The 17,000-nt window shown below is 47.1% G+C and overlaps 1 protein-coding gene across 1 annotated transcript in view; it reads right to left on the reverse strand.

The window, feature by feature from the left end:
• The window catches only part of arhgap36 (Rho GTPase activating protein 36), a gene marked incomplete at its 3' end in the record, with an annotated part of 20,454 nt that extends 3,657 nt beyond the window's left edge, over nucleotides 1–16,797 (reverse strand). The window contains exons 1-4 of the mRNA XM_084451617.1: nucleotides 16,647–16,797; nucleotides 12,766–12,834; nucleotides 9,982–10,307; nucleotides 456–669 (exon numbers count right to left, since the gene is read on the reverse strand). Coding sequence (XP_084307743.1) covers nucleotides 456–669; nucleotides 9,982–10,307; nucleotides 12,766–12,834; nucleotides 16,647–16,782 — 745 coding nt within the window. The 5' untranslated portion in view covers nucleotides 16,783–16,797. The remainder of the gene's footprint in view (nucleotides 1–455; nucleotides 670–9,981; nucleotides 10,308–12,765; nucleotides 12,835–16,646) is intronic.
• Between the last annotated feature and the right edge of the window lie 203 nt (nucleotides 16,798–17,000).

The following is a 17,000-nucleotide window of genomic DNA, read 5'->3' on the forward strand; positions in this document are numbered from 1 at the left end:
GGCCTAGGGACAGGAAATAGATCTAGTTAGATCAACGGTCTGTAGGCCTAGGGACAGGAAATAGATCTAGTTAGATCAACGGTCTGTAGGCCTAGGGACAGGAAATAGATCTAGTTAGATCAACGGTCTGTAGGTCTAGGGACAGGAAATAGATCTAGTTAGATCAACGGTCTGTAGGCCTAGGGACAGGAAATAGATTGAGTTAGATCAAGTACCCCTGGATCTCAGGTAGGCCTAACTCTTCATCCTCTTCATCGTCATGTACGGGACAGGATTCTAACTGCTGACCCACTGGTCTAGACCAAAGAGGAATATTCACAGGTCCAAGGACGCTGATTGGCACTTATGTGGCCACGCCTCCACATAATTGGCACTTATGTGGCACACCTCTCCACAAACACACACGCACACACACACACGCACACACGCACGCATTCTCTCTCTCTCTGTCTCACCGTGTGTCTCTATGTGCGTGCAGCACCTCTCCAGCACCCGGGGCACCTGCCTGTAGACGGGGTTGAGGCTGAGCTTGGCCTGGCCCCGCCCCCCGGCCCCGCCCCCCGAACTCTTCCTCAGCTCCAGCTCCGCCGGGTGGGACAGCTGCAGCGCCTCCAGCAGGCGGGACTGACTCTCCACGAGGTCGGAGAGGCAGTCCACGGACAGGCCGCCCTGGAGAGGGAGGGATGGAGGGAGGGATGGAGAGAGGGGAGGGGGGAGGGTGGGGAGATAATAGGGGAGGAGATGAGAGGAGTGCAGTGGAAAACATGAATGATCTGAGTCCGGAATGTTCTCCTAATCCTGAAAATGAACTCATTTGGGAGTGAAGAAATACAGTGAATAGGAAAGAATTTAGGAGAGGTTTCCTCAGAAAACGGTTCTGGTCACAGATTACCACCTCTGACGCTGTCATACTTGTCGTTTTCATTTAAAGGTTAACAGACAGATTTTTTTTTTTTTTTTATGTAACATATTCTGAAATAAATGTAGATGGCACACTGTAATTGTTATAGAAAAATGACACCGTCTGCGTTTAGGTTCCTTATAGCCTCGCACGTTCTGTCTGCTACTGTCAGCTAACATGAGACGGAAGTAGCTAACGCATGTAGGCACGTTTCAGAATCGGCAAAATGGCCGCTGATTGTCGCAACACGAATTCCCCAGCCCCAGCTGTAATTGTCTGACATTTCAGGCTGTGTTAGAGTCGCTTCAATCTGTATCTGAAGCACAGCCGTGATGTCACAGGTGACACTTTATTTGGAGTGGATCGTCCACTGATAAACGGCCTACTGTATACTGGAGGTGCACAACTACAGTAACCGTAAACAAACCTGACATTTACTAGCTACTGTACCAGCCCTGACCCAACACTGACCCCAACACTGAACTATTTTGAAGCTAAACCCTGTAAGACATTGTTGTCACTTACCCCTAAACACACTGACCACAAAGTTGACAATTTATCCAGGGTACAGTAAATTTGACTTGGTTGTGAAATCTCTCAACTGCACCGTATGGAGCTCTATACAGTATAAGAAACATGACTGTTTCCTCGTTGTTCCTGTCTTACTGACGCTGACTTCCATGCTGCTCTGATCTTGCTGCCTCATCTTTAAAGAGAAGTCTGACAAGTTCATCATATCGGGACAAGTATGGAGTTAGTTCTTAGCTTTGTCATCAGAACATTGCCAAGCCCTGTTTTTGCTAAACTGGGATTAACTGTCACTAGGATGATTAATCTTCTCTTTTTTCTTAATCAAATGTATATTCTATATACAGTATAACCACAGTGGCTGCCCTGTGAAAAGCCTATAATCCCAACGTTATATGATTCAGCCCTGCATTCATACTGAGTCAATGGAGTGTAGTTAAACCATGCAAAGAAATGGACCTTCAGACCCTTGATGTGTACAATATTCATGATCAAATGTGTTTCTCTCGTTAATATTTGAATTATCTATTACATCACATTGTCATTTGTTGTTTTGTAATTTATTGTCATTTGTTGTTTTATTAATAATCTTACTGATTAATTTGTATTTTAAAATTATTATGTTTTTAGTGTTTTTCCATGTCTGGCCTTAATTGAGTACACATTTGCTACTGGGGCAGTACCCTTAAAAAGGACATACAGTATTTGTACCGTTTCCAAGGGTACATTTTAGTTCCAATGCATTACTGTAGGTGCACATTTGTCCCTATGGGTGTATATTTGCCTAAAAAGGGTACAAACTGTAAGGGTCCCAACAAAAACCCTGGGGTACAACGGGTGTACCCTTGAAGTTACTGCACCATTGACAAGGCGTTGGATCCTCAAAAGTACAAATTTAGCAAATCTTTTTTTCTGATAGTGTTGCATACTGTCCTACATGTGCTAATGAAGAGCTGGTTGACACATTTTTGTTTTGTATCTATTCTCTTATTCTGTTCTTATTTATTGTTGTTGTTTATACATCTTGTAGGACAGGGCTTTGTTGGTTTTGCCATTTCACAGAATTCATAGTGATGATTTGAGGTTGTTTTAATAGAACTAAATATGCACATAAAAACCTGAAAATATGAATGTAGACTCTATGATATGTAGGCTGATTGTAGGAGAGTCAGTTACTTTTCCATTGCAGTTTAAAATGTCACTACTACAAAGCAGAAATTGTCGCAACGTTGCTTGGCGAGCCCTTTTCAAGTTTGTTAATATTTACACCCAGAACATCTCCTTTCCTCACCCTGTAGGCATTTGTTGAGCATCTGCATCTATCTACGTCATCTACAGGGCATGTTAGGACTGTAAAAAGTGAAACCATATCTTGCATGAAGGGATGTGTGGTCATGAACCACGTCATGTGACTATCTGACATCTGTGTCGTTTCTGGTGCCTTACAGACACACAAACACATCCAGACACACACACACGCACAACACACAGGTACACACACACACACACACACACACACACACACATCCAGACACACACACACGCACAACACACAGGTATACACACACACACACACACACACATAAACACAAATACTCACAACCAAGACTGCTCTGGTGCCAATTGCTTACAGTTTCACTATTTAGCCTACTATTTTTGATTATAGAATTTCTGTAACCCTTTTTTGGGTACATTTTGTACATCTTGCGTTGTGTGTGTTCTGTATATGTGTGTCTTTTTTACCTTATTCTACAGCCCTTTTGTACATCTGTGTGCCTACTACAGTATGTCTTTTGTTATGTGTTTCATATTGTGTATCTGGTACAGTGTGTGTGTGTGTGTGTGCGTACGCACGTGCGTGCACATCTTGTACATTAGGCCTAATCTGAGATGATTATAAATGATAAATTCTGCAATGTACAATTCTGTCAGCACTTAACCTGCCCAGATACCCTGCCCCTCCCCCCTCCACCCCCACCCCCCCTCACTAGAGTATATCTGCCAGTCTAGATCAGTCTAGATCAGTCTAGATCAGTCTGGCTGCATCTCACCCTGGCACTGCAGCTCTTCACAGCAGGAAACACATCCAGGTAAGGCTGCAACAAATATACAGCATTTTGGTTTTATCAGTTATTACCTCCGTCCCAGCGACAGCGCAGGTAATGTTTTTATTTATTGGTTGGTTCGTTTATTTGTTAGCAGGATTACGCAAAAATAAACGACCCGACCGATTTTCATGAAACTCGGTGGAGGGGTGTAGCACGGGCCAACTTCGAACCCGTTACGTTTGGGAGCGGATCCGAATCACCCGGCAGATCCACGAATTAAAACCAAACTTTGAGCGAAGCCAGCTCCCCGCGTGGGGGCGCTAGAGACACTGGGTTTGAACCGGGATGCGCCAAACCGCCCCAGGCCCCACTGGGAGCGGGCTTCCCTCAAAAGTTTGGTTTTCACTCGCCCATAATTCAGATCCGCTCCAAAATGTAACAGGTTCTACTGTAAGTTGGCCCGTGCTTCACCCCGCCACCAACTAACCAGCACACGCCATTGAAAACAACAGCTTCCACCCTGCGCTGCTGCTAGGGCAGAGGCAATAATTGATGTGAGATTAGAGAGGCGGAGATCTCGAAAGTCTGGCATCGTGAAACTAACGAGAGAGAGAGAGAGAGAGAGAGAGAGAGAGAGAGAAAAACAGACGGAGTGATTTTTAAAGGATGTATATCTTCAAACAGTTGACGTGACATGTCATGTAGGCCACATTATCATATGAATGAATGTTATCTCAAGGTGCAGTTTGAGACGATGTGGTACTTAGTTTTCGCAATACAGCATGTCAGCAGTAATACCCCTTCCCCGCGGTGGTTCATATCTGCCAGTCTCATCAGTTATCTGACCCTGGGTTACCCTTCACAACAGGAAATACGTTCTGATAAGGCTATATCAAACATTTTGTCATCATCAGCTGGGATTTTTTTTTGCTATAATTTCATCATCTGTGTACGGGTAGACAAAGAGTTGTTTAAAGCAAAAATACTTTGTATGATTTTTTTTTAACAAGTACTGAATCTAACAAATCTAGATGTTGAAATGCTGATGCATTGCCCCCAAAATGGGGGAATTGCATATTTCAAAACTAAGGACTATGAACAGATTATTTATCTTTGTACAATTATATTTCATCATGTGTCCCAGGACTGTTGCACAGGTGATGTTTAAGTATATTTAAAAATAACTAGAGTGTGAGAGCTATAATGTAGGTAGGGTACAACTATAATGTGGGTTATTAAAGAAACCCACTGCGCTTCTGAGAAGATGTTTTCTGGCTGTGGTCTGGTGCAGAATTGTACGGAAGAGCATTAGGGCCAACAACTGAGTTTATTATTTTTTTAAACTTCTGAGTTTAAAGTCAGAATTTTTGACTTTAAAGTCAGAATTTCTGAGAAAAAAGTCAGAAATAACTTCTGAGATTAAAGTCAGAACTACTGAGATTAAAGTCAGAATTTCTGAGAAAAAAACTCAGAATTTCTGACTTTAAAGTCAGAATTTCTGAGAAAAAAGTCAGAAATAACTTCTGAGATTTAAGTCAGAAATAACTTCTGAGATTAAAGTCAGAATTTCTGAGAAAAAATTCAGAATTTCTGAATTTAAACTCAGAAGTAAAAAAAAAAAAAGAAAAAACTGCTGTTGGCCCGAATGCTCTTCCGTAAAATTGAGCTCTAACAAAAGAAAACGCATTATAAATTAAACCAATATGATCTGGTTCAGAGTATATTAAAATCGATTCAAGTGTTGACTTAAATTGAATTAATGACATTAAACATGAATGAAATTAAACAGACTAATTTACAAACTAAATTTTTTTGTTTCCTTTTTTTTGTCAGTCAAGAAGCATCACAATGGATGGATCTTTTTATGAATCTCTATGGAGGTTTGAGTCTTCGTATGACGCCGTGCAGTCGTTCGACACCACCAGAGGCGCCTTGTTCCTGTCGGTCGGCATGTGCTCGGGCTTCGGCGCTCTGATCTGGGCCGTCAGACGTCTGCTGAGGAAGAGGAACCCGGGAAGCTCCATCGCCAGCGTCTTCCTCATCACCCTCCTCCTCTGCGACGCCGTCCAGCTGGCCCTGTCGATCATCATGATCGTTTACCTGCCGCAGGTGTGGTGGAATCGAGGGAGCACGTTCCCCCACATGGTGATAACGATCAAGTTGTGGGTGGTGTCGAGGTCCTGCGGTCTGCTGTTCCACCAGCTGGTGGCGCTAGAGGGCGTTCTGTCCCTCGCGTGTCCGCGGCGCTCCTCTCGTCTGCGATCCAAGTGGTGCGCCCTGCCGGTCGCGCTCGCCGTCTGGCTCGTCGGCGTAGTCGGAACCATGGCGTTCGGATATTTGCTTCCTTTCATTGTGATAATATCAGACCTCGTGGCTGGGAGCGTCGCGGTGACGGCATGGGTCCTCATGTGTCGGTCCAGATCACGTCTGTCTGAGCGAGCTAAGCAGCAGGGCTTCCTGGTTCTCTACGTGTCCCTGTTTACTCTCGTGGTTCTCTACGGCCCTTACTATGTGGCCGGTCTCCTCGTCTTTTACCGGCTGGGTTTCGTGTACGCTTTGCCTGGTAGACTGGCGCTGTCTTTGGCTAACCTGAGACTGGTCAGTGACCCAATCCTGTGTGTGCTAGTTAGCAGGGCGCAACAGTTCCATATCTGAGCAACGCTTGTTCCACATCTAAGCAACGCTTGTTCCATATCTGAGGAACCCTTGTTCCATATCTGAGCAACGCTTGTTCCATATCTGAGCAACGCTTGTTCCACATCTGAGCAACGCTTGTTCCATATCTGAGCAACGCTTGTTCCACATCTGAGCAACGCTTGTTCCATATCTGAGCAACGCTTGTTAAAAACAAACTAAACGTGATTAGATGATGAGTGTTTTGTGGAACTTGTTTTTTTTCATGATTTCAACTTTTTAGTTGATCGTTGCGCTCTTGTGTACCATAACATAGATTTGGTGAGCATGACATTATGGCAACTGAGATTATGTGAAATATGAAGACTTTTTATTGTAGTCATGCTGAATTAAAGCGATTCATGTCTAACTTTCTTGGTGTGTGTTTTTATGCATATGTGTGTATGCTGTATTACCACAGTTCATATCTGCTGGTCTAGATCTAACCTGACAAGCGCCAGACTTAAGACCAGGCCTAATCTGAGATGATTATAAATGATGAATTCTGCAATGTACAATTCTGTCAGCACTAAACCTGCCCAGATACCCTGCCCCTCCCCCCTCCACCCCCCCCCCCTCACTAGAGTATATCTGCCAGTCTAGATCAGTCTAGATCAGTCTAGATCAGTCTGGCTGCATCTCACCCTGGCACTGCAGCTCTTCACAGCAGGAAACACATCCAGGTAAGGCTGCAACAAATATACAGCATTTTGGTTTTATCAGTTATTACCTCCGCCCCAGCGACAGCGCAGGTAATGTTTTTATTTATTGGTTGGTTCGTTTATTTGTTAGCAGGATTACGCAAAAAAAAAACGACCCGACCGATTTTCATGAAACTTGGTGGAGGGGTGTAGCACGGGCCAACTTCGAACCCGTTACGTTTGGGAGCGGATCAGAATCACCCGGCAGATCCACAAATTAAAACCAAACTTTGAGCGAAGCCAGCTCCCCGCGTGGGGCCGCTAGAGACACTGGGTTTGGATCGGGGTGCGCCAAACCGCCCCAGGCCCCACTGGGAACGGGCTTCCCTCAAAAGTTTGGTTTTCACTCGCCCATAATTCAGATCCGCTCCAAAATGTAACAGGTTCTAAGTTGGTCCATGCTTCACACCGCCACCAACTAACCAGCACACGCCATTGAAAACAACAGCTTCCACCCTGCGCTGCTGCTACGGTAGAGAGGCAATAATAGATGTGAGATTAGAGAGGCGGAGATCTCGAAAGTCTGGCATCGTGAAACTAACAAGAGAGAGAGAGAGAGAGAGAGAGAGAAAGAGAGAGAGAGAGAGAGTGAAAAACAAACGGAGTGATTTTTTTTTAAAGGATGTATATCTTCAAACAGTTGACGTGAGATGTCATGTAGGCCACATCATCATATGAATGAATGTTATCTCAAGGTGCAGTTTGAGACGATGTGGTACTTAGTTTTCGCAGTACAGCATGTCAGCAGTAATACCCCCTTCCCCGCGGTGGTTCATATCAGCCAGTCTCATCAGTGTAGTTATCTGACCCTGGGTTACCCTTCACAACAGGAAATACGTTCTGATAAGGCTATATCAAACATTTTGTCATCATCATCATCATTTTTGTTATAATTTCATAATCTGTGTACGGGTAGACAAAGAGTTGTTTAAAGCAAAAATACTTAGTATGATTTTTTTTTTTAACAAGTACTGAATCTAACAAATCTAGATGTTGAAATGTTGATGCATTGCCCCCAAAATGGAGGAAATGCATATTTCAAAACTAAGGACTATGAACAGATTATTTATCTTTGTACAATTATATTTCATCATGTGTCCCAGGACTGTTGCACAGGTGATGTTTAAGTATATTTAAAAATAACTAGAGTGTGAGAGCTATAATGTAGGTCATGTGGGTTATTAAAGAAACCCACTGTGCTTCTGAGAAGATGTTTTCTGGCTGTGGTCTGGTGCAACAACTGAGTTTATTATTTTTTTAATAATAAATTCTGAGAAAGTCAGAATTTCTGATGAAAAAACTCAGAATCTCTGACTTTAAAGTCAGAATTTCTGAGATCAAAGTCAGAATTTCTGAGAAAAAAGTCAGAAATAACTTCTGAGATTAAAGTCAGAATTTCTGAGAAAAAAAACTCTGAAATAACTTCTGAGATTAAAGTCAGAAATTTCTGAGCTTAAAGTCAGAATTTCTGAGAAAAAAGTCTGAAATAACTTCTGAGAAAAAAGTCAGAATTTCTGAATTTAAACTCAGAAGTAAAAAAAACAAACAAAAAAACTGCTGTTGGCCCGAATGCTCTTCCGTAAAATTGAGCTCTAACAAAAGAAAACGCATTATAAATTAAACCAATATGATCTGGTTCAGAGTATATTAAAATCGATTCAAGTGTTGACTTAAATTGAATTAATGACATTAAACATGAATGAAATTAAACAGACTAATTTACAAACTCAATTTTTTTGTTTCCTTTTTTTTGTCAGTCAAGAAGCGTCACAATGGATGGATCTTTTTATGAATCTCTATGGAGGTTTGAGTCTTCGTATGACGCCGTGCAGTCGTTCGACATGACCAGAGGCGCCCTGTTCCTGTCGGTCGGCATGTGCTCGGGCTTCGGCGCTCTGATCTGGGCCGTCAGACGTCTGCTGAGGAAGAGGAACCCGGGAAGCTCCATCGCCAGCGTCTTCCTCATCACCCTCCTCCTCTGCGATGCCGTCCAGCTGGCCCTGTCGATCATCATGATCGTTTACCTGCCGCAGGTGTGGTGGAATCGACGGAGCACGTTCCCCCACATGGTGATAACGATCAAGTTGTGGGTGGTGTCGAGGTCCTGCGGTCTGCTGTTCCACCAGCTGGTGGCGCTAGAGGGCGTTCTGTCCCTCGCGTGTCCGCGGCGCTCCTCTCGTCTGCGATCCAAGTGGTGCGCCCTGCCGGTCGCGCTCAACGTCTGGCTCGTCGGCGTAGTCGGAGCCATGGCGTTCGGATATTTGCTTCCTTTCATTGTGATAATATCAGACCTCGTGGCTGGGAGCGTCGCGGTGACGGCATGGGTCCTCATGTGTCGGTCCAGATCACGTCTGTCTGAGCGAGCTAAGCAGCAGGGCTTCCTGGTTCTCTACGTGTCCCTGTTTACTCTCGTGGTTCTCTACGGCCCTTACTATGTGGCCGGTCTCCTCGTCTTTTACCGGCTGGGTTTCGTGTACGCTTTGCCTGGTAGACTGGCGCTGTCTTTGGCTAACCTGAGACTGGTTAGTGACCCAATCCTGTGTGTGCTAGTTAGCAGGGCGCAACAGTTCCATATCTGAGCAACGCTTGTTCCACATCTAAGCAACGCTTGTTCCATATCTGAGCAACGCTTGTTCCATATCTGAGCAACGCTTGTTCCATATCTGAGCAACGCTTGTTAAAAACAAACAAAACGTGATGAGATGATGAGTGTTTTGTGGAACTTGTTTTTTTTCATGTTTTCAACTTTTTAGTTGATCGTTGCGCTTGACATTATGGCAAATGAGATTATGTGAAATATGAAGACTTTTCATTGTAGTCATGCTGAATTAAAGCGATTCATGTCTAACTTTCTTGGTGTGTGTTTTTATGCATATGTGTGTATGCTGTATTACCACAGTTCATATCTGCTGGTCTAGATCTAACCTGACAAGCGCCAGACGGTTTCTTTCACACAGAGTGAAACAACGTGAGCTCGCGAGATCGGGATGTCTTCACTCTACAATCGACTCTACAATCGACAAGTTGAGAGACAAGAGAGACATGGATAGTATGTGTGTGTGTGTGTGTGTGTAGGAGAGAGAGAGTGAGAGAGAGAGACATGGAGAGTGTGAGCGTGCGTCCCCCTCACCCTCCTCTGCACCCGGGGCGCGCTGTCCAGGAACCTGGGCGAGAGCGGCTTGGCGTCGCACGCCGGCGAGGACGGCGGCTTCGACGACGAGGAAACATCGGCGGCGGCGGGGGCCACGGAGACCGCCGAGGAGGAGGAGGAGGAGCCGCCCGGCGCCTTGCTCCCGTTGAGCAGCTGGTGTTTCTGGGCGCGGAAGCGCAGCACGCTGGCCTCCAGGTCCAGGCAGTCCCGCCGGCTCTCCCTCAGCGCGTCCTGACGCTGCTTGTGGGCGCGGTCGTTGGCGATGACCTGGGAGAGAGGGACCCCGAACGCCTTGGGGGCCGCCTCTGGGGGGGGGGGAGGGAGGGAGGGAAGGAGGGGAAGAGAGGAGGGAGGAGCCAAGGAGAAGAGAGAGGAAGAGAGTGAGGGAGAGAGGGGAAGAGAGGAGAGAGGGACCAAGAGAAAGAGAGAGAAATGGGAGGGAGAGGAAGGGGCGGGGGGGGGGGGGTGAAGAGGGAGAGGGACGGAGAGAGGGAGGGATGGATGGAGGGAGAAAGAGAGCGGGGATTGAGAGAGGGAGAGAGAGAGAGAGAGAGAGAGAGAGAGAGAGAGAGAGGGAGGGAGGGTGAAAGAAGAAGAAACATCAGATGAGACGTGATGATACAATAGGCCACACGCTATTCGTTCGGCTGGAACTGAAGCGCCGCCAACCGCGGCTCTCGATAAAACCGTCAACGTTCCTTCCTTCCTGTTCAGGTAGGTGTTTCGTTTTTTATCTTCCCCCTCACAGATGGCTGTGCTGAGCTATGATGGGTTCCACTCGATATCTCTGATGTCCGCGTGGACGGATACGCTCGCGTTACGTTGTGTTGTGTCCCAGTGTAGGAGGTGAGGCCATCAGAGATGAGACCATGTAATACTACCCCCCCGCCCCCCCCCCCCCCCCCCCCCCCCGTAGGCTACTGCAGTGTGCGCAATACTTTGGGGTGTACTCTACTTGGTTTCACTCAAACAGCAGCACAGTGGGACCAATAGAATGGTCCCAAAAGTGAAATTCCTGTGGTTAGGAGTGTGTGTGTGTCTGTCAGTATTTACAGTAAGAGACACCCTGCAGCCTGCCTGTGTGTGTACCTCTGTGTGTGTGTGTGTGTATGTGTGTGTGTGTGTGTGTGTGTGTGTGTGTGTGCATGTGTGTGTGTGTGTGTGTGAGAGAGAGCTGATCATTATGGATGGAGTGTCCTGTGAGGAATCTCTCTCTCTCTCTCTCTCTCCTGAACCATGTGGAATTTGATCTTAAAACCTGGGGCTCATGAAATGTTCACACAGATGATAACCTGGCCCACACACACACACACACACACCAACAAACACACACACAAACACTCACGCACACGCACACACACACACACACACACACACAAACACTCACGCACACGCACACACACACGCGTTCACGCACATGCACACACACTTGCATTAAGGCATGCTGGCATACACACACACAATCACACACACACAAGTGGACACACGCACATACACACACACACAAACACACACTCACTCTTTGTCTCTCACGACGCAAGCAGGAAGCAACTACAGTTGCGTGAAAAGAGAGAGAGAGAAAGAAAGAATGAGTGTGTGTGTGCGTGTGTATGTGTTTGTGTGTGTGCGTGTGTACACTTGTGTGTGTGTTTGTGTGTATGTCAGCATGCCTTGATGCAAGTGTGTGTGTGTGTTTGTGCTTATGTGTGTGTTTGTTTGTGTGCGTGTGTGTGTTTGTGTGTGTTTGTGTTTATGTGTGTGTTTATGTGTGTGTGAGTGTGTGTTTGTGTTTATGTGTGTGTGTGTTTATGTGTGTGTGAGTGTGTGTGTGTGTGTGTGTGTGTGTTTATGTGTGTGAGTGTGTGTATGTGGGCCAGGTAAACACCAGTGATAACATCTCATCAGCCCCAGATTTTCAGGTCAAATTTCACATGGCTTACGAGAGCTCTCTCTCTCTCTCTCTCTCTCTCTCTCTCCCTCTTTCGTAAGCCATGTGGAATTTGATCTGAAAATTCAGTGAGAGAGAGAGAGAGAGAGAGAGAGAGAGAGAGGGATGAAAGGATGGACACAACAGCCAAGGGCAGGAAGAGAAAAGAGGTGTGTAGTATGACACGGTGGCAGAGAGAGAGAGAGAGAGAGAGAGAGAGAGTGTGTGTGTGTGCGTGCGTGTGTGTGCGAGTGTATGTGTGTGTGTGTGTGTGTGTGTGTGTGTGTGTGTGCTGGGAGAAAGTGACGGTGTTCCGGCATCTAAGTCAAACAGCTACAGTATGCAGGAGCTTTTCTGTGTTCATGACTCAGCATATAAAAAGCCGACCAAACAATAGAACCGTGACGCCCGTTCCGTGAAAATGGTCCGGTCCACAGTAACTAAAGTACAGTAGGACAACACACACACACACGCACGCACACACACACAGTGAGCTGTGATGATGCTCTACAGGGTTAGGAAGACGTCAGTTGTGGTCCCGTTAAGACTGACCTGACCTGGGTGGAATGCACAGAAGACGCTGAGTCAGACACACACACACACACACAAACACACACACGCATACACTTGCACGCACACACAAACACACACAAACACACACACACACACACACACAAACATACACCTGCACGCACACACACACACACACAGCAGTTTGCAATTTTATGACTGTTGATACTTACTGTAAACCATAGTCACAGCACCATAATGAACTGTGTGTGTTTGTTTGTGTGCGCGCACGTGTGCGTGTGTGTGTGTGTGTGTGAGGAACGTACCTCTCTCTTTCTTCTCTTTGGAGAAGGAGTCAAACTTCCTTCGCAGTGATTTCCTCCTCTTGTGAATCTCTAGAAAACAATGGAACAGAAGAAGAAGAAGTGCTTGATGTTTATTTGTGTTTAAAGGACAGCGAATGAAAACCGTTCACCGTGTGATCCCCCAATGATCCGCGCCCCACTTTCATTTGGTTGTGTGTGTGTGCGCGTGTGTGTGTGCGTGTCTCCCACCCTCCATTTCCACCCCTTGTTAACAAGGTTCTTTTAAAACCCCCCTAAAACAAAAACAGACACTAACGTTAACCTGGATGTCCCCCTTCAGAACAAGCCCTCTCTCTCTCTCACACACACACACACACACACACACACACACACACCCTCATTACACACGTCTGTTTCCTGAGTACGCGCGCCTCCTCCTCAGCCCCGAGGCCGTTCCAGGAATAGACCTTTTTTTGTACAGATAAAGTCTTTGTTTGTTTCCACGGGGCCTCGGCAACGCTCAGCCCTCCGGTCAGCCAGCGACCAGGGGACACGCCCGCTACGTGGGCGTGGCTCGCGGGTTCACAAGGCAACAAAAAAAACATCCCTGGAAGGTCCCTGGAAGGTCCCGGGAAGGTCCATGGAAGATGCCGTTGTTTAGTTTGGGGCTTTAATGACGACCGTCGCTTTCCCTGTTTAGGGCGGGGCTTAGTGACTCGGTTTCCCCCTAACGGTGTGAGGTCCAGAAGGCCTCGAATTGATGGGAATTCTGTGCCCCCCCCCTCCCCGTTCCCAGATGGAACGATCCAGGCGAAGTATCGGGAATTCTTTGGAATGTGGGCAGACGGGAGTATGGCGATGTGGGATCTGTGTGTGTGTGTGTTTGTGTAACCGTGTGTGTGTGTATGCATGGGTGTGTGTGTCGTTGTAATAGGGGTCAGTGGGATCCGTGTGTGTGCGTGTGTGTGTGTGTGTGTGTGAAACATACTGTACTAAGGGTCAAATTCCCATGACTGCAGGAAATTGAAGTTTATTTCCAAGGTTTAGCTATAGCCCCTCCCACTACACACACACACACGCCACCTACAGCCAGGCCTAATCTCCCATCAATGCTCCAAGTGTGTGTGTGTGTTTGTGTTTGCTTGTCTGCATGTGTGTGTGTGTGTGTGTGTCTGTGTGTGCGCCCACGTGCATGTTTGTTACCTGATCCAAGGACCAAGGCATCTTAACAGAGTTAGAGTAAGATGAACAGAGAGAAGAGAAGAAAGGGATGATGAGGATGAAAAAGAAAAAGGAGAAAAAAAGGGAAAAAGAAGAGAGAGAGAGAGAGAGAGAGAGAGAGAGAGAGAGAGAGAGAGGGGGGGGGGGGCATGAGAACAATGTAGCAAACACACCAAATAAGACCAAAATTGACCTGAGATCTGACAAAGAATCCACTGAGCATCGCCAGGAAACACACACACACACACACACACACACACACACACACACAGAGACACACACACACACACACACACACACACACACACACACACACACACAGACACAGCAAGCCTGAGAAAACAGTCTCCAGTGGTTTTGGTATGGACCCAGACAGAGGGATCGGAGCAGAGAGGAGAACTCAACAGGGACCCTGAAGGCTAATCCTAAAATACACACAGACACACACACACACACACACACACAAGATCCCCATCAGCAGCACTGAACCCAGCGAGGGTGAGCTGTGTGGGGTCAGTTATCTTAACCAGCTACTTCCAGCCTGAGGGAGAAAGACCCAGGAGCCCTAGAACACACCCAGAACCCTAGAACACGCCCAGAGGGAACATGAGGAACGTTCCCACACGTTCAGAGGCCGGGCCTGCTCAGTGTGACAGCTCACTCTTCAAGATGAGGAACATTCCCTCACATCCGGCGAGCAGGGCTGCTTAGTATGACTGTTCCTGTTCACTGACGTCAGGACAGCAGAGTCGCTGCCCATCTTTCTACGCAGGCTCAAAACTCATCTCTTCAAAAAGTACCACGATCCTCCCTCTTAAGCACCTATTGTATTTTTTAGTTTGCTATTCTTCACTTTGCCTTCAGCACGAGACTATGCTCTTAGTCACGTGTATTAGAAAGAAGATTGTGAATTCTGGCAAGTAGTAGTACATTGCCTTTTCCTACGTTAAATGCAATTATTGTAAGTCGCTTTGGATAAAAGTTAAAAGTGTCGGCTAAATGGCTGAAATGTAACGGAATATAATGTAAATAGTTGTTTTCTTTTTCTTCTGTTTTCCATATCTGTCAATTCCAGTTCCTGATAGCCATCTGTTGACAGACAATATTCAATATCCGCTGTCTGAACGTACGGCGACTCGCTGATACTGGGGATTAACGGCTTTCCGAAGGGAAATAAAGGCAAAGCGTCTTTGCGCGAAAGAGGGATTGGCGGACGAGAGAGGACGAGCGGGAAGAGAGGAGCGCGAGAGGAGGAGGGGGGGACGGATGAGGGGGAGGAGGAGGGGGGGACGGATGAGGGGGAGGAGGAGGGGGGGACGGATGAGGGAGAGGAGGAGGGGGGGACGGATGAGGGGGAGGAGGAGGGGGGGACGGATGAGGGGGAGGAGGAGGGGGGGACGGATGAGGGAGAGGAGGAGGGGGGGACGGATGAGGGGGAGGAGGAGGGGGGGACGGATGAGGGGAAAATAACGATTCGCTGCGAGCGAGGAGGCACGGCGTTGCGTAACGCACCGATTTCATGTTACCATATGGTTCACACACACACACGCGCACACGCACACACACTAATCATCCACTCAGCTTGGACTTAGATTAAGTAAAACCAGTTGAGTAACACACAGGAAGAGAGGGATGAAAAAGGGAGGGATGAATTATGTAAAAGAAGGAGTAAAACGGCTTAAGAAAAGATGAAGTGTGTGATGATATCGGTTATGAAAACTGCAGGAGAAAGTTACTATCTTGTTGGAGAGAGACCGTCTTGTTTTATAGCGTCGGAGAGTTACTGTTTTGTTTTGACTAGCTGAGTAGCCAGAGATCGTTTACATGTCAACTGCGGGACCTGGAGTTCAAGAAAGGTCAGAGGCTACATCAGCTGACACTCACTCACACACGCACGCACGCACGCACACACACGCACACACACTCACACACACACGCACTCACACACACACCCCCAACATACACCACATACACACACATACACACACACACACACACACACACACACACACACAACATACAGTACATACATACACTATACACTTGAATAATTTATATGTCCAAATAGAAATACAAAGCACACAAACACTAATAATGCCGTCAGACATTAGAAATCAGTCAGATACAGGAGCGCTTAGTTGACAACAGACATCGCAAGATGATGACAATGACAGGTGGAAAGGACAAAGTAGCCTATTGTACGTCATGGTTATACAGCAGAAAACAGCGCCCCCCCCATTCTGGGCGGCCCCCAATAATGTCTGAGACTGAGCAGCACCTCGCTAGCCGCCTGGCCCATCTCCTAGGGGGGGCCGGCCATCTGAAGACCCTTCACAACCAACTCAGGCTCCAGCAGAAGGGAGACATGTCAGTTCCCGTGAAGCATCAGCTCGGTCCAGTGTTGCCGTTGCCTCCGTTATGGCGCCCCCTAGAGGTGACCCCGGGCATTTCTGAGTGGATGTTGGTGATTCTGTTCCACCGACATTTACAGTTGATGTACAGTACCCAACATACACACATGCACTTTATACACTATACACACACGCACGCACACACACACGCACGCACGCACGAACACCTACAGTACACACTCTAACCCAGCACATAGTACACATATATACTACACACACACACAAACACACACACAGACACACACACACACACACAGCAGCAGCACACACCTCGAGGGATGCTGATCTTGAAGTCCAGGTCCCTCACCTCCAGGTGGTAGAGGGCCACTTCCTGTAGGCGGGCCCTCTCCAGCTCCGACAGGCTCTGAATGGGCACGGGCCGCAGACGCACACTCTGACCCAGCATGGTCGCCCACGTGTGGTCTCCCTGCAGACGGAGAGAGGGACAGGTGGGGTTAACGAGGAGGGACGGACGTATGGAGGGACTGAGAGAGAGGACGATAAAGACGGATGAAGTTCCTCGCGGAAAATAAAGTGATTTGAATTGATTTGAATTGAGGACAGAGTTCGGGAGGGAGGGTTGTAACGAGAGGAGGAGGGGTGGCCAGAACCTTTATCATAATC

This window comes from Borostomias antarcticus, assembly GCF_949987555.1.
Source record: "Borostomias antarcticus genome assembly, chromosome: 17".
NCBI classification, from domain to species: Eukaryota; Metazoa; Chordata; class Actinopteri; order Stomiiformes; family Stomiidae; genus Borostomias; species Borostomias antarcticus.